This window comes from Pollicipes pollicipes, unplaced genomic scaffold (assembly GCF_011947565.3).
Source record: "Pollicipes pollicipes isolate AB1234 unplaced genomic scaffold, Ppol_2.1 Scaffold_5724;HRSCAF=6776_pilon_pilon_pilon, whole genome shotgun sequence".
NCBI classification, from domain to species: domain Eukaryota; kingdom Metazoa; phylum Arthropoda; class Thecostraca; order Pollicipedomorpha; family Pollicipedidae; genus Pollicipes; species Pollicipes pollicipes.
In genome coordinates, this window is record NW_023596746.1 from 28,545,000 (window position 1) to 28,570,409 (window position 25,410).

Sequence of the window (25,410 nt, forward strand, 5' to 3'; positions counted from 1 at the left end):
GTGAGCAGCTACCTTCAAATACTGTTGATTCAACACCATCACTGTTGGGGAATGATGCATTATGACGGGCGTCTGGGAAACGATTCTTTCGAAGTAACTGTTTACCGAGTGCGAAGTTCATGCACGTAATGATCAACTACCGTTGTGGATACACGGTTATAATTCTGTCCTCCCGTGTGGAGATCAGCCAAGGGAAAATAGTTTTGATGCAGTTAAAGAAAGCTAAGCAACCGAACGTTTTCACAAAAGGTGCTCTGATTTTCTCTAACACGAACTGCGCAGATATCCACTGTCCTAAGTGGTGTCATAACACGCATTGTTGGATCAATAAATCGCCACTTTTAGTTTCCGTTGACCATGCAGCGAGCACATGTGCTTGATGCGGTTCATGGGGAGGGGGCAAACAGAGGCAACTGACTCCTTCATCTATGGAGAAAATAACGGGTCCTATGACGACTTATAGCAAGAGCCGAGACAAACAATTGCTTTTACCACTCCAATTTCGCAGAGGATTTGCCATGATTGCATAGACACTGACCCAGTTTGCCCACTGTTTTTGTCTTGCTTGGCTCAGTATTGACGGATTCGGCATGCAATGATGCCTGCTCATATGTCAAACGCAAAGACTTCCAATCTGTATCGCTTGTGTCGTGTTCGGTACATGTTACTGAGCTGTTGATAGTTATCGTGATCCTTAGTGCTAATTTACCATGTATATTTTGTCCTGTGTGCACTTAGTAAAAATACGGTCAAACTACAATATTTAATAGTATGTGTAGTGTTTGACAGCATGTGCAGCATTTGACAGTATGTACAGTATTTCCAAATGCCTTCGACAGAAGATGCCATGGCGACAGTCATGACGCCACCAAAACTCCGAGTGGAGCCGTGATAGTGGAAAAATTTAACATGCGCACGAACAGAGGTAAAATATTATGGAAAAACACCAAAGCTGGGAGCCCGATGGTATGCGTGAAAGGTGTCGCTTTGCAATGAAATTTCGACTTTTGACACACCGGTCACCGGTGATGTTCAGCCAGTCAGCTGTGCACCGGCTGGCCGACACACCGGTCACTCAGCTGGTCAGTCAGCCTGGTCAGTCAGCTGTGCGCCGGCTGACCGAGCTCAGCCTGCCTGCACTACATTGGCTGGACGCGGGCTGTACCCACCCACAGATTCCAGACGGATGGCTGCTCTGGTTTCGGCGGCACCCCGGCGCGTGCCATTGTTCGGAGTGGAGCGGGCAGCCGTCCGCCGGGCCGGCCGGTGTCCACCGGCCTGTCACATGGTGGCTAGCCCCGCCCACCGCCGCCGCCCGCCAATGGCCGTCCGCCGCCGCGGCGCGTCACCGCCCCGCCGACCAATCGCGTCGTGGGGGAGGGCAGGGTGACGTCATGAAACTTGCCACGCATTGTGCAAAAATGTGTGGAAAAAACGAAGATGGAAGACCAAGGTGCTCTGGCGGAACCATCGCACCATTCGATATTCCGTCGTGGAGGTGTTAAGACCGCGGTCCCTACCAACCAGGTAAGACCGACAGCCCAGCCATCCCGGTGCTGCGGCCTGCACGACCAGCGCAACCAGTGTTGCACTTCTAATCCTCTGCATCTGTAAGCGCCGGTAGGCACCGTTCTCCTCTAAGTATTGAATGTGACTTAGACTGGCACGTGCTCTCCTCTTGGTACCTTGAGATAGAAGCTTCGTGCTCGGCGCATGCAGTGCCCCCCGCTATCCCCGCCGACGGCGCCGCCCGCTGGCCCCCCGCATCGGGCCGTTCGTGCTGCCGCGGCCTTCCTTCGAGCGCTGCTGCCTCTCAGGGGACGGCCGCTGCACTGCCCGACCTGGTGCGCACAGCAGCCGCCCAGACAGGGACTTTCCGTAGTCTTGTGTCCCGGAACAGCATGTCACCCCAGGGCCCAACAGCACATACCGGTCCCGTCAACAGTCGGCCACCGCACCGTCCGGCGGCGGTCTACTCCCATCTGGACGCGTGCCTATCGGCTCAGGCTCAACAGCCACTGTCGGACTGAAATCCCGGCCAGAGCGCGGCTTAACGGTAGATTGGCCACGTTTAAGAGCGCCGCCGCCCACCTGACGTTGTCACGAGGAGGAAGCCATGCAGCAAGTCACTGCTTGCTGAATCACGTGGTAGAACGAACGTTTTTCTTCTTGGCTGGGCGTGTGCAATGAGATCACAGCATTACGGGTTAGGCATACAGCTTCGGATGTACCATATTGCTAAGCCATGAAGTGTTCAGAGGGGCACTCTCTTAATGCTGCGGTTAGCGGACTGTCAAACAGTGGGAATGTTAGCGGACTGTCAAACAGTGGGAATGTTAGCGGACTGTCAAGCAGTGGGAATGTTAGCGGACTGCCAAACAGTGGGAATGTTCGCGGACTGTCAAACAGTGGGAATGCAGTGGAACTGCAACGTCCTGCACAAAACACAAGTAAGATTACGGGAGTATGTCATGTCTGTAGGCCGGCTGCACGAGTGATTACTGGAACACTAGCATTTGAAAACTGGCGGTGAAGTCATTTGGGAATGTATTTTTTAGTAAATTTCACCAAATGGTAGGGATTGTTGATGCGCTGTTCGTAATGTATGCAACTTGATTTCATGAGTCCAAAAAGATACGAATAAGTTATAGTGGGTCACTTTCAGTCCTTCTCCAATGCAGTTAGCCTGCACCCCACAGTTCGATATCGGATTTACTGGGGCTTATACCGTGTCGCAAACCGCAGGAAGATGTAATGTGCATGGTTTTGTGCATTAGCTGCGAAGTGCAAACTGCCAGGCTGTGTATTCAGTTTGTGCCGAGTTACTCGGAGCACCGTGGGGGTGTAAGACAGAATACTTGACTTCCTGCTCAATGCAATTTCACTGTTTAAATAACACAGATGCTTTCCTCATAGGCCCATGAATTGCAATACTTTCCCATTCTTGTAGGTATACATCAGCTCACACGCCTGATCGCTGTATTCTTGGATTGCCTGGTTCCCAAACTGACTCATAACACCTGCAAGCCTGGTCCCGGGATATCTGATACGCCCCACCAATTTATTACTCCCATAAATGCCGCCCACAGATTCCTGGCGATAACCTTTTGAACCCGCCTGCGCGCGTTCCCGGTACCCTCCCCGCGGCTCGGCCGTTCTCACGCTCACCGGCCGGCGGCGGCGCGTGTCAACAAAGCGGCGTGCGCGCGCCCGCCGGCCGCCCGGCGAATGAATGAGATTCCAGCCGCTATGATCGTGTAACACAGGAGCGGCGCGCGGCGCCGGCCGCCATTGTAAAAACGGTGGCGCCGCCGGCCGCGCGGTGGCGAGGCCAGCGGTCCGGCTTCCGGGCGGAGCGCGGCGCGGAAGTACAGCCCGGTCAAGCCGGCGGCCCGGCCGGGCCCAGCGGCCGGGGCGCCCGCCGACTCCGGAGGCTCTCGGGGTCGTCTGGCGTCTGGCGTCTGCGGCCGCCTGGGCGCTCGCCGGCGCCGGAGGCTCTCCGGGTCGTCTGGCGTCTGGCGTCTGCGGCCGCGGGAAGGGAGTGCGCCGGGCGCTGCAGATGGTCCTGCAGAGTCGGGTCGAGTCCAGTCGAGCGAGCCCCGGCTGCCGGAGCCGGCCCTGCGCCGCGTCCCGCCAAAGCAGGCAGACCACGCCGCCCGCCGGCATGGAAACGGCGGAAAGGGCTGGCAGGGCCAGTCACTGGCCAGCGGGCTCAATACAGCTCACTTGTGACGCGCTGGAGCATCCGTCTCCGGCGCGCCAGCCTGGCAAAACAGCGATTTACACCAGCACGACAGCCAAACGTGACACTCCGCTCAGTATTTAAAAGCACCGCGTTTGCGCTTTGCTGCTACTCCGCGCGCTAAACCGATGCTCAGGTCATGTAGCTACCCTGCGGCCACTGCACGTCACATGGGGAGTTGAGCTGATCCGACCCAACCGGTAGGCGTCCGCGCCCTGGCTCAGCTGCAGAACACACCGCACCGACTTGCTGAGCCCTATTAAGATCCGGTTGTGGCTGACCCGGACTTGAGCCGACCTCTTCAGATCGGCGCCCGTCAGCATGGCGACCCCGTGGCCGGCGCTCTGTGACGCTCTTGTCGTCCCATGTCTCACACTCCGACCTAAATGCATGTTCTGGGTGTTTCAGATGCGATGTATTGCATGCCAAAGTCATCTAAACATGTGGTAGTAAGTAATGTTTTGTCTTCCCTCTAGCTACCGCCTCGCTTGCATGCCAGCTAACCGTAGATTACGGGCCGGGAGCCGGCGGGCATTGGTGCAGGCTGGAATGGTCTTGCACGCGCCCCGCCCGAGGCGTGCTGGCGCGTGTCTCCCGCGAGCGGCGGGGTGACGCTCCAGTGCCCGGGGTGCCGGCGCGCGCCTGCCGCAAGCGGCGGGGTGATGCACCAGCATCCGGGGATGCCGGCGCGCGCCTCCCGCGAGCGCGGGGTGACCCGCCAGCATCCGGGGATGCCGGCGCGCGCCTCCCGCGCGGGGTGACGCGCCAGCGCCCGGGGTGCCGGCGTGCGCCTCCCGCGCGGGGTGACACGCCTCGCCCGGTGACCTCACGTCCGGCCGGGCCGCGGGCCCACGTCCGCCGTATTTGGCGGCCAGCCCCAGTGGCGTGACCGGACGGCAGCGCGGCGCCCGGCGGCGCCCGCCGCGCCCCGGCGCGCGCGCCGCCACCCGGCCCGAGCCGCTTACGGCGGCAGCAGTCTGTTGCCAGGGAGCGGCGCCGCTCGGTTCCGGTCGGTGCTTGGTGGTGGTGGTGCACGTGCTTCCCGGCCGGCGTGTCGATAGTGTGCTCCCGTCGTCTGATGGGGGTCTGCAATGTGTGCGTGTCGCACGCGGGAGATGTTTGGGTGAGGCTTGCGTGCAGTTGACTGTGAGAGGTGATTTTAACTGGTGTTCCAGTGCTTGATTAGCTTTTGTTTCGTTTCAACTAAGCCTGGGCTCTGGCAGCTCAGGTATTGTTTACAGACCAGTGACTTTGCCTTCAGCACTTGAGTGGCTAATTCTCCAGGTGGTCAGAAGCTCGTCGACGAGGCTGTACCTCCTCGCCCGCCACCCAGTGTTGTCTCTCACGGACCTGCTGCCTTTTAGGTGTAGTCATGCTGGACACTGACTTTGAAATGGATGATCGATCCCACCTCGGCATGGGCAACAGGACCGGCTCCCCCGACCGTTACTTCACCTGCAAGTTCTGCCAGCGGCTGTTCAGGTGAGAGAGGGTGCTGCTTGGTGACCACAGACTCCTTGTAGCGCCGGCGACGCGATGACGGCCTCGCCCGCTTCCGTACAGGAAGTGGGGCGAGGCTTTGATGATCCGTTTTGTTGACCGTCTTACGGCCAGTTCCGTCGGCACGCCCCTGAACCCAGCTTATTACCCGCATCAAGAAGCGGAACGTCCGAGCCGAGCTGACTCCAGACGGGGCTGGGCTAACCGCAGTCGTGGCAGCTGAAGCCGCTTTCAGCGCGCCCTGAGCCCATTGCAGCCGCCGGATGCCGGCAGCCAGCGAACGGGTCGGACAGGTCCCGTCACGCCCGGAGCCCGCTGTGCCGTACCACCCTGTACATAGAATGCCCGGAGCCCGCTGTGCCGTACCACCCGGCGCACAGAACGCTCGGAGCCCGCTGTGCTGTACCGTCCCACACACAGAACGCTCAGAGCCCGCTATGCCGTACCACCCCGCACACCAAACGCTCGGAGCCCGCTGTGCCGTATCACCCCGCACACCGAACGCTCGGAGCCCGCTCTGCCGTGCCGTTCCGCACACAGAATGCCCGGAGCCCGCTGTGCCGTACCACCCCGCACGCCGAACGCTCGGAGCCCGCTGTGCCGTACCGCCCTGCCCGAGAACACCCGGAGCCCGGTATTTGCTGCGGCGATAATTGTTCACTCAAGCGACATCAGGACCTGACTTCCGGCTGGGGGTATATTGTTGCGCGGTATATTGTCGTTCCGGTATATTGTTACGCGGCGCTGACCATTCCCGCCTGTGCGGGCCGAGCCGTGGGATAATATCCACGCTTTGAGCCAATCAGTGACGAGTTTTTAACTTGTCTTCCATTAACTACCCTTGGTCTTACAACCCTCGATGGTTCCAATGACTCTGGTTCTCCCGAACGGTCCGACTTGCTTTGTTTTGCATTGCTCCGCCTCGACTTGCTGTTACTTATCTAGTGCCGACCTGCCGTTATCCTGCAGACGAGTTGGATTGTGACCGCTCCCGCAATCTGAGCCGTTAATTGGGCCGTTCCTCAGTCTGTGCAGCGGTCAAAGGTCGCCGCTGTAAAGGCCTGCAGGGGCGGATCCAGATGGATGCACATTAGAGTCAGGGACACTCACTATTCTCACATTCAAATCGGATAACTGTGTGCGCACCATATGCCGAATGGTCACGATCTTTTACGTCGGTAGAGGCATCTCCATTTTCAAAATTCCACATCCGCGCGTGGCACTGCTCAGCTCGCCTGGCCGTTGCGCAGACCTAGACCGCCTACAATCCCCGATCAAACGACCGAAGGCGGCAGTGGCCCCACTGCGGTTGCGATGGCCACTCGTGTGTGTGTGTGTGTGTGTGTGTGTGTGTGTGTGTGTGTAGTTGTGCACGCCGGTCCGTTGGGCCCTTTGCACTGAGGCTTTGTCTGGATGTGCAGCTGCGCAAGTCCAACCATCGGAGGCAAATGTTGCAAACCAATGGTGTGATTTTCAACCTACCATGCGCTATTATTTGGCTTAGTGTAATTTAAACATACGAGTATGCAGTTTGTTAGTTAATCTAATGAACACATCTGCTATACTGGGCCACACAACTGTACCATCAACATTTTGCCCTCCAATATTTCGCTGCCCAGTCTAAAACAAGTTAGCTACAGCAAGCATGCCTGTGGTGAAACATTCTACTGTTTTGCCAAATCTAGTGGCTGTTTGGACCAGCAATTAGTCATTCGTGTCGGTAGTCTTTTTCGTGGCGTTCGTAAAATTAACTTTGTGGTCGAGCTTTTGTCAACCGGAAGTAAACCGTAACGCGTCGGTAGTCACACGGAGAACGCGGACCGGAAGACCGACCACGCGCGTGTCTGATCATTCATTGATTTTCAGGAAAGCCTACAACCTGATGATTCACGAGAGGTCTCATGACACAGCCAAATACAGTGCTGACATCTACAAGCTTCGGAATGAGCTTCAGTCCTGCAACAGAAGAGATCTCAGGTAAGCAGATAGTAGTTTTCTAATTGTTCCACCTTTCTCTTTCTCACCGTAGAGGTACCTAAATAGAATCTCGACTGGCATGGAAGCATGGGTCTTAACTCAGTCTGGTAAACGCATGGTAATTAGTTTTCTCGGTGTCTTTTGACTCGAGGCAACCGGTACACTGGCCTTACTGATCGTATCTGCAGAGCATGGTGTTGTCTCCTGGCTAGATCGGTGCGTGCCACCCGGAACATAACAGAGCGGGAATGCCGGCTGGCAGGCCCACCCTGGCCTGTCGGCGTATGAGTCTATTGCCATTTTAAGGCAGCTGAAGACAGTCACATCCGTGAAACTACCCGAGGCAGAATAACTTTGGAGAAATTGCCAGCTTTCCTTGGGCTGAATAAATTCTCGGCAAAGTTCTCTTCCGTAGCGGGATCCACATTGTTCCGCTTATCTCTTCCCTCATCGCTTTTGGCCTTATAATGATAGGAACTGACGCATTCAGTCTTGGTCGCTTCGTCGTCTTCTCTCCGCCGCTCGAAGTCGGAGGATTAAGACCTGATGTACCAAGATAGGAGGTGACACACCTTTTTACATGCGCCGCCAGGGAGAGCTATTGTCTCATACGTCACCGTGGTTGTCGCGTTTTTTGGCGGCCGGCGCGGTCGAGGCTCGACAGGGGCGATGTGGGACGTGCGCACCTCTGATCCGGCGCGTGGAGCGTGCACGCGTCAACAAAAGAAATGTATTAGTATTCGTTATGCTAATGACTTGATCATGGCCTGTAATGGAGACGAAAACAGCTTTATCATCCGAGGATCATCAGTTACCGACAGACAAGTTGTTCACGAAACACCGTTATTAATGGTGTAGTAAAATTGATTACTGAAAATAAATGCATCAATTACATTACAAAGCCGCGAAGCTTCGATGGCAGAAGATTTATGACGAGTTAGTATTCATTGAATGTAAGATGATTTGAATGGAGTCTTTGCTGGGGTATGTGATTTCGTGGTTTGGTTGAGAACGGAGCACATGAAAAGACGCCGACATGCCGTTCATTTTTTCGCAACACCGCAGCCCACGTCTGATTGTCCTATCTTTAGCCCGGGATTAATTGATTGAGGGTGGATAATACCATCGAAGCTGGATACCTAGTTAAACGACGTCTTGCCACAGAGTAATGCACAGGCTCAGTCTAATCTACTTGCGCTGGAGATTCGTCGGCGGCGGCCTCGACATCAGGCTCGCTCGAGGACATTTTTCCTTTGCAAACATGCAACTCGAGTGGCGGCCATTATCGCGGGCTGATCGACACGGATCGGCGGGGTCCGTACTCAAGAAACTTTGGGTTTGGGCAGATTAGTTTCGCGTTTCGATCGTGTGAAATGACACCAAAGCATGGATGGACCGCAGCGACTGGAAGGCGTGGTCACGTGCCTGGCCGGGACTGAGCACGTCTGTGAGGCCCGCGCCGAGACGCCGCGTGGCATCAAAGGGCCGCCCGGACAAAGCTGTGCCATAAGTTCTATCAAGGCCAGCTGCCATGTTACCTCGCCGAAGACCTATGATTAGGGCGGGTGGTTTGGCCTCCAAGAAAGGGTTTTCATCGTGGAAGCTTTCAAGCCCGGCAGTACAAGTTCGCGGCAGGCACAGCGTGTGAGCGTCTGCGGCACCGAGCGACCGACCCGCTGACGGTCAGGTCTAGAGGCGCTCAGCGGGACCTCGGAGGGCCTCAAGAGTCCGCTGACATTGACAGCTCATGACGGCCCCAGGGCATGCTCGCTCCGCACAGAGGCCAGGCGGGCGGGGCGGTATAATGACGCTGAGTGGCGACCGCGGCCGGTCCTCGCCGGCGTCGCCGGCGTCGGACCGTTTCACAATATTGAGCCGTCTGGCCCATATAACGAAGCCCGGCCGCGCGGGATCACTTCATCGAGCCGGGCCGGTCGGCGAGAGGCCGCACGTGCCGGGGCGCCACCCAGGGCGCGCGGCGGGGAGGCGATCCGCTCGGGCGCGCACGGATCACGTGCGGGCCGCGCGGGCCGCCGTGTCGCCGGCCGCGGTGGTCCCCGGCCCGGGGCGTAACTCACGTCGCCAGGACGCTATACATTTGGCCGCTAATTGTGGGCGGTTCGCCCGGCCGACAGCCGGGGCGACGCGGCGCGGCGCGATTTAGTGCGGCCGGCGCGGCGTGGCGCTTTTTTGGCGCGCCCGTGCGCGCCGGCGGCCGCCCAGCGCGCTGACGGTCCCCGATCCTCCCGCCAGCTAATGGCTTTACGACGCCGTGTTTGAAAGCGCGCTGTCACTGGAGGTGACGCGTGCGATGGATGGCCAGCTGGAGACGCAGGGAGGCTAATTGAGGGCGGGCATGGGTCCTCCCCATGGACACCGCTGTCCCCTGCCCTGCCCACCGTCTAATAGGGCAAGAGAATAAAGAGACGTTGCCGATATGTACTCCATTTGTCGTTAAAAGTGAATATGTCGCGCGGAAAATCACGCGCGTTAAGGTTGGCATGAGTGCTCAAAAGCGGAAAGGCCGCTGTTACGCTGAGAAACTAAATGTGTCTAATTTGAGAACACCGCACAAATCTGGTGGATATTGCATTTTGCGTCCGATGCCGACTCAGCTGGCGTCTGGTAATCCCTGGCCTCTCTGGCAGTCCCGGCCCTATGCCACCCTGTTCGTTAAGCTCTCTATCTTTGGCCATTGAATAGGCTGGATCTTGCTTGCTTGCTCGCGAAATGAATAGGCTAGATCTTGCCGATGTAGGTGTGATGCCTCATGTGGCGCATCTAGATGGGTGAACGCTTAGACCGCACATCCTTCAGCTGATGGACAGTGATTAGGACTGCATGTTCTGAATGCGGCAGCTATGGAAATGATAGGAGAGCAGCGGCACGTTAGATGCACGTTGCTCTAAATGTGAGTTTACAAATGTTTCCCGCCAGTGGTACCGAGTTTTTCCACTTCATATGTGCGGCGAAAAGTGCAGCAGTCAGTCAGAGTACCCATCATTTAAAAAACGCATCGCGCTCACCGCCAGATCCTCTGCTGGCAGCGCGTGAGTGTGGCCGTGAGACGCCGGCTCGTGTGTCTCCCGCACGGGCCGCACCGAGCGTCGAGCGCCCGGCGAAGCGGCGGAGCGCGGTCAGTGGAGGACGCCGAGACCGATGAGGTCAGAGAGTGACTCCGCGGAGCAGGGGCCTGAGGATGACTCCATGTCGTGCCTGCAGCGGGCGACAGCAGCCTGTCACGCGCTGACGCCTGACCCGTTCGGCGGGTGGCGGGCTGACTCAGGGACGGCCGGCGACGCCGCCGTCCGCGAGCTGCCATCCGCCTGAGCTCTCTGACAGCGGCTAGTGGGCGCGCGAATTTATCGGCCCACACGTGGCGGTCGGCCGGCGGGTGCTCCGGCCGGCCCGGCGCGGCGTGCCGGGCCGCTGGTGCGGCGTTGGCGGATGTGATCGGTGGGCCCTTTGGAGGCGTGCTCGGTACCCGAGGCCCTCACGCGGACGAGAGGACAATAGCCGGCCAGAGTTCAAAGCTATCTGAAGACTATTGGACCTTACAGCCGATTCATTAACTGCACGATGGGGCCAATCAATCGTGCACTTTGTGCAAGAGAGACGGCATGTTTCTTTGTTTCTAACCGCAACGAGCAAACGCCAGGAGACAACGTTATGCATGTTCTATGGCAATAGATTAGACTGGATTTGCACATCTCCGACAACTACTGACTGCACGTCAACCCTTTACAGAAGGTGACTTCACAAATATATGCATGTATCTACATATCTTCCGTCTATATAGTAAGTAGAATTTTATCTCCGTGTCTCCCTCTCTCTCCCTCTTGCTTACCACCACTCTATGGGCTTTGGTCTCTGAGGTGATTGCCTGGCCCTTTCGGCCTACTTTTCGGGCCGTTGCTGTGTTCTATTCCCAAATAAATGGCATTGATGTGAATGGGGCAATCAGTGCTAGTGTGCAATTATGCATGCTTAATCTTCATGCTCAATCCTGGTCAACGACATCCAATCATATTTTTATATCTGCATAGCGGGAACAACAATTATAGAAAGTCTGTGGTAATCCGGAACAGAACACAAGTACTGACCGGAGCCGTCACCACTCGTTTGTAACGGCCCAGCGTTTGTTTCAGGTTACTCTTGGCCAGGGCAGTCCAGGAGGAAAACTTTCAGGCCCTCAAGGCCTGATGACTGGCCAGATGCCAGCGCAGACTGGCAGCTTCGAGTCGCCTGGCAAGACAAGCCTGCATCCCAGCCCCTGTCTTCCGGCGGCTCCTGGCGATCAGCTCAGCAACCCCAGACCGGCGGCTCTCAGCGACAGGTTCAGCGACCCCAGACCCAAATCTTACAGCGACCGGCAACCCCAGACTGGTGGCTCCCAACGACGAACAACCCTAGACTGGTGGCTCCAGCGCCCAGCTCAGCAACCCTAGACTAGTGGCTCCTGGTGACCAGCAACCCTAGGCTAATGACTTCCGGTGACATGTTCAGCCGCCCGACCAGCGACTCCGGAGCGGCAGCTGCCGACAGCTGCGCCAGCTCCCGAGGCCGGCAGCTGCTGACTTCAGGGCCGTCCGTCGCGGCCGGGAGGCGCCTGGTGCAACCTGCGCGGCACCGACTCCACCGTTTTGGGCCCGTTCTCTGCCGTACCCGCTCCCACGCGTAGATGCATCTGGTGTAGGCCAGGGCGGGGATCAGACTGTGATTTTGTGCTAGTTTGTAATTTATGCCCGCACGGTTCGCAAATGTTTTTTTCAGATGAATGCTGCACCGTTTTGTGTTAGAAATAGGCTAACTGAAGTCAGTTTTGAACGGAACTCTACCACCCTGTGAAGGCTCAACGTCCGTTCATCTGGCTACTTCTGCTGAAGTGTTACAGTGGAAAAATCTCCCTTATGGACTCGTGGTGTCATATTTATTCACTTTTCTTCCTTTGAGCTCGGGGAATTGCCATGACTATTGAAAGCAGTTTTACTCATTCATGCCTGGCCAATGTAAATCCTCGCCAGGCGCTTTTGATTTCACCTGTGCTTTGTATGCGGTATGTGTTGGCCATAGGTAACGAGTTGTTGCGCATGCCCCGTTTTTTGCAGTAGGAGATGAATAACATTGAATGTTATCATAGTCATGTATATATTATATATGAAATACAGTCCACCCATGAGCCAACTGAGGTTTCTTTGCAGAACAGGTCGTCAACGCTGAAAGAACCCTGTGCTCGGTAGATGCGATAGGCGTTGCAGGTTCTGTACGAGAACATTGCGTAATATTTAAATGAAATGCCTCAAGACTCAGACAAGCCCGAAACGTAAATTTAGCGTAGACACTTGTTTCGTAGCTTGTCAATGAGCTTTACAAGCAACGTCTGTAGTTAATTCACATCTATATTAATAACAGTCATCTATAATCATAACAGTTATCTATAATTTACTATCGTACATAAACTGTACCCAAATCGATCATGGACTGGCTGCAGGACGAACCGTTTCTGAAATGTTGGATGCTCTGGGCCGACCAGTAAGGTAGGTTGTTTTGGCAATCAAAGCAGGGTAATATCTTCCAAAGTCGTGCAGCAAAATACCAATAATATGTATGCCCTGAAAAACCGACTAGAAGAAGCAACATTATGTCCATTGCACCAAGCCAAGATAATCGTTATTGTCCGTAGCCGAATAAAAAGTGTGCAAAACGACTGACAATGGTGCTTAATTCAAGCACTAACTTGTCCTGTTTTTACGAATTATGCTGTTCTCAAAATCATACAAAGATCTCCAGATTATTTCGAAATAATTGAAGAGTTCTAGTGGCAAATCGGGGTACACCATGGACATGGAAATCGTCAGAGAGGTATTCACCAAATGACTTGACCTCCGTGAGCGTACAAACTAGACAAACTAACTAAAACAAAGTAGGGTTACTGATACAGCAGGGTTTCACTCGTACTTTACGATTCCATAACACTATTTCAAATGTTTCCGTATCTTTTAGAGACACAATGTTTTATAAATACGTGGATCCGACACTGCATGCGGCTGGCCTGGAGCCGGCAAGGTTTGGCTCGTGCTTCGTAGTGGATGCATGCGGCTGGCCCAAGCCAACAAGGTTTGGCTCGTGCTTCGGCATGGATCCTTGCGGTTGTCCTAAAGCCGGCAAGGTTTGGCTCGTGCTTCGGCATGGATCCATGCGGCTGGCCTGGAGCCGGCAAGGTTTGACTGACGCGGTCACTGGGACCGGGTTTGAGCTAGTGATCACCTCAACTTGGCGTCAATCTCAAAGCCCATGTGTAATGAATGTCTGGGTTAACTCCCAAATCGCTCAAAACTACAGCACTTTACATGTGAAACGAACTCACAGATTGCGGATTTATCCACGGATCGCATTGAAATTGTGCAGAAACTTGCACCAAAATGGAGACTAGGACCGTACCGGACCGGATTGTACAATTTCCCAGCCCACACGGATTGAACCGATTGAAAACCAACAAGGCCACAAGCACTGATTGTTCCTTGAAATGTCAGCCCAAGGCATAGATTGAATGAGTAATGCCACCATAAAATTACTTGTTTTCACTCTAACTAATGCAGGCACATGCTCTATAAGGCATAAACAGAACTCACTGGGAGATTTTCAGAGGAATATATGACAGATTGGTGCCGACTGGTAATAACGCTGCAGGTCATTGTAACGTGGAACAAGACAGATCAATGTGAAGTAATGGATTATTTGTAACATGCCAATGACTGCATTTTTTACCCTTTTTTGTACGAAAATGCTTATGTACATATATCATATGTCACATAATTATATATATATATATATATATATATATACGATATACAAATGATACATATCAAACAATGCAAAATGTCAGAGTCCATGATAATAACATGAACTCTCAGACACTTCAAATAGCCTGATTAATCATGCTAGCACGGCACGGAACTCTTTCCCATTGCAATAGCCCATACACGGTAGCTGTATGCTCGATTGTTCCAGCGAACATTACTGAAGAAGGAAAATGGGATGTCCTTATATGCACCATATTCGCTGTCAAACCGATTCCGATTAAAAAAAATGTGAACACAAATTAGCCGGGATGCATATTACTAAAAACTGGTGAACAAACAGAGCGCTAGGCTAGTCGGACATAAAAATGCAAGACACCAAGAGATCCGCTTAAAGTAAAACAAACAAATGATTGTGACAAAATTGTCACCGTAAAACTCTTTGTAATGCAATAAGCAGCTAACTGTCTCAGGTCACGTTTGGTCATCACTAGTGCGCTATCCAGACATCCTTCACAGATCAGATATCTAAGAGATCCTAAAAGATTTGTAACGCTATGTCTTGCTGTAATGATTTGCCCCACCCCCTGCCCAGACTGCAATATGTTCCATGCTGTTAATCTTTAACCTGCAGAATTCTACTAAATCTAAATAATTTGAGTGGAGCAGTGTTGTCGACATGCGGTGTAATACCCTTCGTCCATTTCCTTCAGAGGCATGCTGATTACGGTCCGCTGAACAATGGTTGTTATGCGCGTCATCGACAAAAGTATCAATGCACACAAGTGTTTTGAAAGCCATAGCAGAAATTCCAATCAAACAATCGCACAGATGTCGATATAGCGAATAGAATCTGAAAGCTCTAGACCGAGTAAAGTAAATGTTGGAGTTCTTGTCCGAACCGGTCACGCGTAATCGCAATAGGTCAGTCCACAGCCGGATTTCACCTGAAAGGTGGATGATTCCACGTTTAATTCAACACACTGAAATAGAAATAATTTATTCCATTTAAATTACACTTGACACCAAACTACACCACACAAAAAAAAACATCTCCGGCATCTAACTCAGCAACAAAGAGCGGTACTGTAGTGGTTCTGAAATCTTGCATTTCTCACCTACAACACACGACTGTGAGGCTGATCATGTGATCTGAAGCGTTCTTGCGCTAACTTGCCACTATGACCATACCTTTTAACGCTTATTTGATGAAATAATTGCTCCCCAAGCTGGGATAATCGCAGTTAAAACATATATAACAACATAGTGCAGAGCAGGAAGCTCTTTGTACTGCATAAACGTTTCTATACCAGAAGTGGCAAACCGCACGAAGTCAGAAGTTGAATTATGGACATTCGCAATGAGCGTGGCCGCCAGTTCACGTATCCCTTCAGCGAGCACCCAGCCTTGATTTCCTTCGGGATCAATGTAGGCTCTTTCTGGCTGCTTCTAATTTGAATTAATTCTTGAGAAATTGCACAGTTCAAATGTAAACCTCTTTTGGCTCAGTCGGGGGGGGGGGGGGGGGGGCGGGCGGGAGGGGGGAGGGGGGAGGAGGGAGACGTCACCATGGACCCTTGGCTTCACATCATCCATTCATCAATTTCGAGGTTGACCACGTCCCGGAAAAGAGGTCTGGATGCGGAGAAATGGATGAAAGAGAGGGAAGCTACACGCGGGGAACCCATTTAGAGAGAAGCCTGAACGCGGGAACCCGGTCAGAGAGAAGCCTGAACTCAAGGAACCTGGTCAGGGAGCGGCCTGAACGCAGGAATCCGATTATTAGAGAGAGGCCTGGATGCGGGGAACTCGGTCAGAGAGAGGCCTGAACTCGAGGGACCTGGTTAGAGCTGCTGATGCAGCGCAAAACGTTCCCTCGGCATCATTTCATCGACCGCATCACTGAGCACGGCTCCAGGGGCAGAGATAAACAAATACCGCAACGTAAGAGCGTTTATGTTTTAAATTGTTACGCATTAGTGATCACTAAAAGCCCCTATCAATAAATTAGTAGATGTAAAAAAAATCAGAGACTTATAGCGTGCCACCTTAAGAAATGAGGAACAACAGACTATTACGCGTTCGCATTTTGGTCGTCAATGACAAATACGCAGCAAAGCTGTATTTCTTGAGTTTGTTGGAAGCTCTGATAATGGATCTACAAAATGAGGAATTTATCATCGGATGAGAAAAATACCCGCTAGCATCGTGCTTTCGCCTTGCATTGGGCAGTACACTCTCTTTTAGTGACATTGGTTTGCTTTTTGCTTCATAATGTACGACGCACGTTTACGCATGCCTTGGAAAATGGCTACACGCCGCTTCCATGACGGTCATTATGTCAATATCGCCATGGAGGTGTATATATGAATAGTTGTGTACCGTGATAAACCTTTGCACTGATTTTCGTTTGAGTTATATTTAAACCAAGGTAGCAAATGCGAAATCAAAAATAGGTATCTTAACCTCACGGATGTCGCCAAAAATAACTTTCTTGAACACAAGTGCAGCGTAAGAACGTTAGCAGACGCATCACTTTTCGTTGAAACGCGCTCGGTTATGAAGTAAATTTGGCACCCTAAGTGCAGCGCCAAACCTGATAAAGCTATAGCCAATAATAGCTGATCTTTTCATATGAAAAATATTTACCTTGCAAGGCCGCTGACCCATAGCAGATCAGTCAGGCCATGGCTGTCAGCGATAGCAATTCATAAGGAATCGTTGATCCGATACGACAGTGGAACAATAGATGAAACCATGCACCTTTGGGCTGGTTTCTTAGACTACCAGATAAATGAAGCTATAATTTGGCCAAATGATTCCAATTGGATTTAGTTCACATGAATTTAGAATCATTTAGGAATCCATGATACCAGCTACCTTGAATCAGGCGTAAAGGTCAGACTGAGGTCAAAACAAAATTGCCTTCTTACGGGACATCGTGCTTTATGCCTTTTTGGCGCTCAATTGGAGCTAGTTTATTCCAGAGGATTCAACAGGCATGATATTCGAATTGTATGGAACTCATAGGAAGTCGCTGACCTAGGATGATCCGACCAACCTTTTGTTCTTAGCAGCATACCGCACAGCTAAATCCATGGGACTAAATTTAAAAAAATCAGTGATATCTCAGGTTTTTCGTCACCGTGACCCTTTGAAGATCAAATAAGGCACTGACTTGTAATGACCACTAGCTATATTTTGCTTACAAGAGATAGCTAGGGGTTGCATGAGGAATTTTGAGGGCACCTCGGACACCGATCTGAGGTTCGACATTCTTTGCCCTTATTTAACTCAAAGGTTAAATAATCTGTAGACTTGAAAATTTCCCACAAGTAATTTTGCATACAAGTCTACCTGTCTTATGAATTTGGTGTTTCTGGCTCTCCTAATTTTTAATATCTTAGTGGGGGAAAACTGCCCCGACCCCACTCGAGACCGTGGCAGCCAACCGGCCATCCGGGCTCGTGTTAACGCATATTGCACACCATGCTGGCGAAAAACAAGATATCGATGAAGTTTTGATGACACTTCGGCGACACATCTACGCGGCAGTCCTTACAGTGCTCACCAATGGTGCACTTCAGTACTACGAGGCTCATGTCAGAGCAAAACTCTGCTGCGCTACCTGATTCAATTTGAAGATGAAAATGTCTCCGAAAACGTCAATGCTTTATTGCAACGCATCCAAATTTATGAAACGTTTTGCAAGTGTCCTCTGCGAATACGTCTACCACACATACATGAGGCACAGGCGTACAGTACCCGCACAAAAACAGGTACACCAGCCGGTATCTGCTATAGCATCTACATGAGGCAGTCAGCATCTGCATGAAACATGACATCCTTAGAACAGACATATGTACATGGTATCCTCTACATATATACAAAGACATAACACCCTCTACCTATGCAGGCTAATCACTCCTCCAGCTGATATGCTCGGCGAGTCACCTGAAAGATTATGACTGAAAAAGGACGTGTTGCCCACAAGTCGGTGTTCAACATTGCTGGCATTCCTCACATTTTCTACACGAGTTGACGTCAACTCTGCATTACAAACGGACTGAGTTTGCCGCCGAAAACCACCACATAATCCCACTACAGTGGAAGGGCACGACCAACACAAATTAAAAAAGCGATGTCACCATCTTTTGCTGTAACCAAAGCGGGGGTGAGCAGGCAGCCGCATTCTAAACGGACCCGCCGCCCGGGATGTCGGCTCATGCTGTGCAGACGGTGATTCACCAAACACAGAAAGCGGCTCCAGCGCAGCGTTTGCCCGTACAGACATCGCCCCTCCATGTATGGTCGGCAGCTTTGAGATGTACAAGATGTGTTTCATACCCACTCGCTCACACCCATGCGCGGCCGCATTCGCCATTCTGCCTTTGCACGGCGTAGGTTCACCACTAAAGACGCCGCCGCTCGGGACGGGGTCGGCTCAGGCTTCGGTTGGACCGGGCGCTGAGTTGTGAGCGGCGTTGGCGACCCGCCGCGGCGGGCTCAGTACGAGTGCCGGCTGTCGGGCCAGCTGGCGTCGGGAGGCACCGCTGGTATCTTCAGATCGCCGCGCCGTGCAGGCTGGCATCGCGTGACTGCTCGGCGTGTTCACACTATCTGCTGCTCGTCAAGACTGACGCAAACCCTCTCCCGGGATGATATCAACTCTTCATTTATTAAGATTTGCGGCGATATGCATATCGTATGGAAACCGGTGTGCAGCCGGTGCACGGGTCGAACCTGAATTTAAATCAGACCGACCGACGCCGCGCGCTGACAGAGACCGTGCTGGACGCGCGCCGCCCCCGCCCACATACCGACAATGCCAGCGTTGCGTGACGGCCCGCCCTAGGGCTCGACGCATTCAAACCGCTCTGACTGACACACCGCCTGCCGATCACCAGGCCGAGATACAAACCACCCACCGCGGCCGCGCCACGGGAAAAACGTGTGAGCGCGCGGTGGAATCTGGAGAGCCGTCGTTCGGGCACCGTCGGGCCCCGTGGACTCGACCCGAGTCGGGTAATTACCCAGGCCGCCTCACCGAATGACAAGATTTGCATGTTGGACGGTGAGGAGGGCGCGCGTCTGATTGGTTTTTGTCGGCGGCGGGGCGCGGCACCGCCATCGGGCCGGTGATTTACCTCTCTGCAGGGACGCACGGGCGTGATATGATGGGTCCAGCACCCGCGGCGCATCCACAAAAACGTGAGAATACCCAGTCCGGAATTAACGGCATGGGCCAGTCCGCTCGGTAGTATGTATACACCGAAGACGGGAGCGCGCGTTTGTTGGAATGTTTTAGAATGGGCCAAGGAGCTACCGACACGACTCATGTTGCATTCAGGAGTATCGCACAACATTGTACAGGATCGCAAATGCCCAGCGGTAATCCCTGTTTATAAATGGTCTACACCCATTTAGCAAATAACCGTAATCACCACGCCGCTTGCGGTGTTATAGTAACAGCCAGAGAGGCAGTCTCCTGATGGCATCCTTTCCGTTGCAGTCTCCGCGGCTAAATATTTCGCAGCCGGTTGAGCTGCGGAAATTTGTTTCTTTGCGCTGTGGCCTCAGTTCGCTGTCAGATGTATCCTGCGCACGCCCGACAAAGAAAAGCGTTCCTCTTGTGCTGTACGCCATGTGACAGTGGTCCGCATTCCTGCCGCCGTCCTGATGGCATTAAAGTGTCCGGTTTCATTCTCACTGTCCCTTCGTCGGCCACGGACGTAAGTGTTCCGAGGGCTTACCTACCAAATATAGCAGCTCCAAGCATATTCAAGCACTCTATCCCGGCGCCTTATCGCGCGCATCTAGAGATTCTAAAAACGCCGAGTTTTATCTAAATGTGTGACCCGAGCCAGCGGCGCCTTTCAAGCGCCGACAGACCACCCTCAGCTATCCGGAGCGGGCGGCACCGCCTAAGGAAGCCATCAGCTCCTATAGTTCACGGTGACTCCACAGGTGCAATGCGTGGATGCGGGCCGCCGGTGCCGCCCGGTGCCGTAAATACCGGGCCGAATTCCGGCCGGTTGGACCGCCGACCACCCGGCTGCGGGCCCCACTCGCTACGTCCCCCCCCCCCCCCCCCCCCACTAACTGACGACAGCAGACGCGAGCCCCGCCAAAGGGCCGTCATCCAGCCGCGGAAGCTAGCCTTCCAGCGGACTGGCGGTTCGTCAGCAGCGTCAGCTCGTGCAGACTTTTTGTGGGAGACTTCTTCGTGGCCAGCGCTCCAAACTGCGCAGCGTTCCGCACAAAACAAAGGAACCGAGAGCCTTCAGATATCTTGTTCATGCCACAATTTTTATATTATCTGCAGCCCGTATCCCTTTTTGTAGCTAATGCAAAGCCCTTCTATGAAAGCTCCAGTTTTTTGTTTTTGCTCGCAGTTAACGGCAGCAAAGTGCAGCGGAGTACATGCCGGTGTTGTAAATCCCTGGGATTTTTGCGTATTCACCTTGCATCGTTGAGCTGACTGCATCGCTCAATTCAGTCGTGACCCAGAACCTTAAACCACGCGCAATTTACGAGAGGGACTTCGTGGAGTGGGAGTAATAGCTTAGGTGGCGACGGTTTGAGCTTACTTCCAGTTGGAAGATCTCGGTTCGATGCGCGGCTGACGCTAAGTCCCGAGGTCTCACATGACTGCCCCAGTCGCCGGCGATCGCTGAGAGGATCGCGCGACGATGGCACCCCACCACAGTGTTCTGAGGCTAGTCATATACTAGACACCAAAGACAGCAGCTTTGAACTGAAGTGTCGTTATTAAACGTGATTAGACTTGTCAAGAGGTGCACTCGGTTTTAGTCGTATTCGAATGCTGTCATCATCTTTGGTTAGGTATTATGGCTATCGCGACCTTTCAAATATCATGCGCACTAAATGCTCTGAAACGATCTGTTGCACGTCGTGTAATTAACCCAGACTAGGCATCTCGTTCACTAATCGAAGATCGTATAAGTATGTTCAATCTGTATACAGCACATGAGAACTATTCACATCCGTATGTGCGTATGAAGTTTTTCTGGCTCGCATAATAGGTGAAATGGAACGCATCCGGTACTGGCCTAACTGGCTCTCTGATATGCACATGTTGTACATTTCCAGACTAATTAATGAACAACATGATCAACCCATGCAACTTAATCAAGTTAGAGCCACTTTTGGTGTAAGCCATAGGCGTGCGCGCACTGTAGCGATCTGTGGCGGAGTGAATCGTGCACCAGGGGATCACCGGCTTCTGTGGTCGATTTAGTGTCAATGGCGATCAGAAACATGATTGCCAGCTATCAGTTATTAGAGGTGACAACTCGTTGTCTGGTGTGCTATGTAATTGGTGGTAAGACACGGTCAACAATCGATGTTCATAATCCAGGTAGCTGTAAGATAAAGACGTTTTTGACGTCCATATCTGTTAAGCGTTGAGCAGCCTCGCGAAAAAGCACGATAGACATCGCGTCATCTGGTAACGATTATCTTGTTGAATCTTGCTATGATGCCATTGACTTATCGGAGAAGGTAAAAGCACGGAAACTGTGGCGGTGCCGTGATGAAGACGTGCAAGAGAGTGACAGGGAACTTCGAAGATCAACGGCCAAGTTGTTGCAACTTCGTAAATGTGTGTTATAGATAGTATTATTAATGATCTACAATAAATATTAGATAAAATATGTAGATATATTAAAATAGTGTTTCTGTGCTTCAGTAATGTTATCATAACGCTGTAAACCAGAGCTCGAGAATGACACCCATTGTTGGCCAACGCCGTCCAATGCGATGTAAAGGTTATTTGTTTTTGAACTCGCATATTTTGGAAATAGTTTATCAAAACCTCATGCCACACACACACACACACATACACAAAGCACATCCTTGGCATCACGTCTCAAGAAGCATGCACCACATGCATTTGACCACGACGGCATCTCTGTAGATCTCGTATCTCGATGGTTATCCGGACAAACAGCCATCTTTTCTCTGCTCATGGCACGACAGAGACTCTCACGGCCAGGCGCAGCGTCCAAAGCACCCACCTCGATGGCACCTCTCATAGCCGCCTGTTCGGAGCCCGCCTCCCTTCAAACGGCCCGCTGGGAACGGCCCGACTTCATAAACCACCGGAATTCTTTTCCCCACAAAAACAGCCGAATAAAGAGGCTATGATTAGTGCCCTTACAGGTGCCTACATGCGAGCGTTTAGTACCATATCATAATCTGCGTGACCTCTGACCGGTCGGCCTCGTTCTCACGGGCGCGGCACGCGGCGCCGATCGGCCCGAGCTCTCGGCTACGGCCGGCCGCTCGGCGAGCGGGCTCGTCAGCGGTGGCGGCGGCCGTGCGCAGCTGCCAACCGCTACCCCCCAAAAAATCACCCTCGGCCACAGACCGCGGCGCGGACAGAGGAACCGGCCGGACGGTGAGTAATTCGGTGGTCGCTAATCGTCCCAAAAAATGTGCAAATCGACCCGTCTCGTGCAAGCGCTGCGCTGCATTCCGCTCGCGCTTCGACGTGTGGTGTCGATTAATCACAAAGTACCACACCGTGGTGGGAGGGGGGATAAATCATCGGGTGGCAGCGCAAAAATATGCCGCGAGGGCCGCGAACACGGTAGCCGTCTGGAGCGCAGCCGCACTGCCATGTTCGGTGGCGGGCCCTGTCTGAACTCAGCCGTAAATGTCAGCGACTTGAGGCGGTAGCCGCCCGCCGATGTCCGTCCGCTGCTGGCGGTGAGCGGTGATGAGCGACTGGCTGGCCTGGCGGTGAGCGGTGATGAGCGACTGGCTGGCCTGGCGGTGAGCGGTGATGAGCGACTGGCTGGCGGTGAGCGGTGATGAGCGACGACTGGACTGGCGGTGAGCGGTGATGAGCGACTGGCTGGCCTGGCGGTAAGTGGTGATGAGCGACGACTGGCCTGGCGGTGAGCGGTGATGAGCGACGACTGGACTGGCGGTGAGCGGTGATGAGCGACTGGCTGGCCTGGCGGTGAGCGGTGATGAGCGACGACTGGACTGGCGGTGAGCGGTGATGAGCGACTGGCTGGCCTGGCGGTGAGCGGTGATGAGCGACTGGCTGGCCTGGCGGTGAGCGGTGATGAGCGACGACTGGACTGGCGGTGAGCGGTGATGAGCGACTGGCTGGCCTGGCGGTAAGTGGTGATGAGCGACGACTGGCCTGGCGGTAAGTGGTGATGAGCGACGATTGGGCTGGCCGTGAGCGGTGATGAGCGACTGGCTGGGCTGGCGGTGAGCGGTCATGAGCGACTGGCTGGCCTGGCGGTAAGTGGTGATGAGCGACGACTGGGCTGGCCGTGAGCGGTGATGGGCGATTGGCTGGGCTGACGCTGAGCGGCGATGGGCGATTGGCTGGGCTGCCGGTGACCGATGATGGGCCTGTGGGACAGGCAGTGAGCAGTGATGGACTGTGGGGCCGGCAGTGAGCGGCGATGGGCTACGGGGCCGGCTGGCGTGGCCCACTCGTCGGTGGGCCGACCTAAACGTGCTGTAGAGCCTCGGTCCGGTCGGCGGCGGCGGGGTCGGCGGACCCGCCTCAGAGCCGCGGCGGCTCCGCTCCGCTGCAACCGGACGCTGACTTGGCTGGTAGGTTCCAGTTGCGGCGAATGGCTGACAGCGCCAACGTGGAATATTGGGACCTTTACAAGACTGCGCGGAAGAGAAAGCCAGATTGGGGCTTAGAGCCGGTTGCTGGAAATGTTCCACGTTTTTTCAGCGCTCACTGCTTGCGGTGCTTGAATTCTCGCACGCATATGCATACATACACACACAGACGGACACACACACACACACACACACACACACACACACACACACACACACACACACACACACACATATATATATACATATATATATATATATATATATATATATATATATATATATATATATATATATATATATATATACAGACGGACACACACACACACACACACACACACACACACACACACACACACACATATATATACATATATATATATATATATATATATATATATATATATATATATATATATATATATATATATATATATGTATATGTGTGTGTGTGTTTGTGTGTGTGTGTGTGTGTGTTTTGTTTCTGCAATTCAAAATGGCAGGTTTTCTGACATGAGCTTATATTTGGTATAACTATTCTATTCTCCGCTTAATTTATTTCGATTCTCGTTAATAACAACTACAGTCCCTGATGCATTATCAAGGCCCATACAACCACAACGGGCGGTAGTTTCACAAACACCTCCACTCACACGAAGAAAAAACAGATGGAGAGATGGTAAGCGTTGATTGCATTACCAGAGCAGGATGCCAACTGCAGGCAGGGCTCAAGAGAAGAATATGCGTGATGAAATCTAAATAAACTGCCTCGTAGCTATAAAACGAAGCCGAGTGACGTATTCACCACAAATATTTCGCACCGCTCGTGGATCGCCATAACTAAATGTTTTGTTTTTTTTATTTTATTTTTTAATGCGGCCTTCATGGAGCATAGTATGGCCAAGACAACAACCTTCTGACACGACCCTGAGCCTCATCGGCGTTGTCAGGGTCTGCAGGCCGGCAGTGTTTGTCGCCAGGTGTCACCGGTCCGTTGTCAGGGTCTGCAGGCCGGCGGCGTTGGTTGCCAGGTGTCACCGGCCCATTGTCAGGGTCTGCAAGCCGGCGATGTTAAACGCCAGGTGTCACTGGCCCGTTGTCAGGGTCTGCAGGCCGGCGGCGTTGGTTGCCAGGTGTCACCGGCCCGTTGTCAGGGTCTGCAGGCCGGCAGTGTTTGTCGCCAGGTGTCACCGGCCCGTTGTCAGGGTCTGCAGACCGGCAGTGTTTGTCACCAGGTGTCACCGGCCCGTTGTCAGGGTCTGCAGGCCGGCAGTATTTGTCGCCAGGTGCCACCGACCCGTTGTCAGGGTCTGCAGGCCGGCGGCGTCGGTTGCCAGGTGCCACCGGCCCGTTGTCAGGGTCTGCAGGCCGGAGATGTTAAACGCCAGGTGCCACTGGTCCGTTGTCAGTGTCTGCAGGCCGGCGGTGTTGGTCGCCAGGTGTCACCGGCCCGTTGTCAGGGTCTGCAGGCCGGCGGTGTTGGTCGTCAGGTGTCACCGGCCCTTTTTCAGGGTCTGCAGGCCGGCGGTGTTGGTCGCCAGGTGTCACCGGCCCGCTCGCCGCCCGCTCACAGTCACAAGCCGGCGAACGGATTACGTCCCGTCCGACCGTCCCGCCCCACACTGGACCCCCTCCCCCTAGACGAGTTATGACGCCGGCTGCGTGCTGCAGACCCACCTGAAATGTAAAGCCGGAGACTTGCATGCCAGAGACGCAAGTTTTCAAGATGATTTGGATGGCGCATTGGTATCTTAAGGTAAATTCTTTCCA

At 53.3% G+C, this 25,410-nt stretch overlaps 1 protein-coding gene across 3 annotated transcripts; it reads left to right on the forward strand.

Moving 5' to 3' along the window:
* The first annotated feature begins 1,443 nt into the window (after nucleotides 1-1,443).
* Nucleotides 1,444-12,395, forward strand: LOC119103452 (protein bowel). Of its 3 annotated transcripts, XR_005094768.1 has the most exons (5): nucleotides 1,485-1,527; nucleotides 4,151-4,191; nucleotides 5,107-5,224; nucleotides 7,109-7,219; nucleotides 11,368-12,395. XR_005094768.1 is itself a non-coding variant. In XM_037226994.1 (4 exons), the coding sequence occupies exons 2-4, from the start codon at nucleotides 5,115-5,117 to the stop codon at nucleotides 11,420-11,422; spliced, it is 276 nt and encodes a 91-aa protein (XP_037082889.1). In that variant the 5' UTR covers nucleotides 1,444-1,527; nucleotides 5,107-5,114; the 3' UTR covers nucleotides 11,423-12,395. The 3 variants fall into 3 exon arrangements, 2 of the variants coding, with proteins under 2 accessions (XP_037082889.1, XP_037082890.1); XM_037226994.1 differs by lacking the exon at nucleotides 4,151-4,191 and having other exon boundaries at nucleotides 1,444-1,527; XM_037226995.1 differs by lacking the exons at nucleotides 1,485-1,527; nucleotides 4,151-4,191 and adding an exon at nucleotides 4,760-4,865.
* The last annotated feature ends 13,015 nt before the right edge of the window (nucleotides 12,396-25,410 follow it).

Coding starts and splice junctions, on each gene's coding strand:
- LOC119103452 (XM_037226994.1), top strand. CDS start 5,115: ATGCTGGACACTGACTTTGAAATGGATGATCGATCCCACCTCGGCATG. Junction 5,225..7,108: donor TTCTGCCAGCGGCTGTTCAG/GTGAGAGAGGGT, acceptor ATTGATTTTCAG/GAAAGCCTACAACCTGATGA. Junction 7,220..11,367: donor TGCAACAGAAGAGATCTCAG/GTAAGCAGATAG, acceptor CGTTTGTTTCAG/GTTACTCTTGGCCAGGGCAG.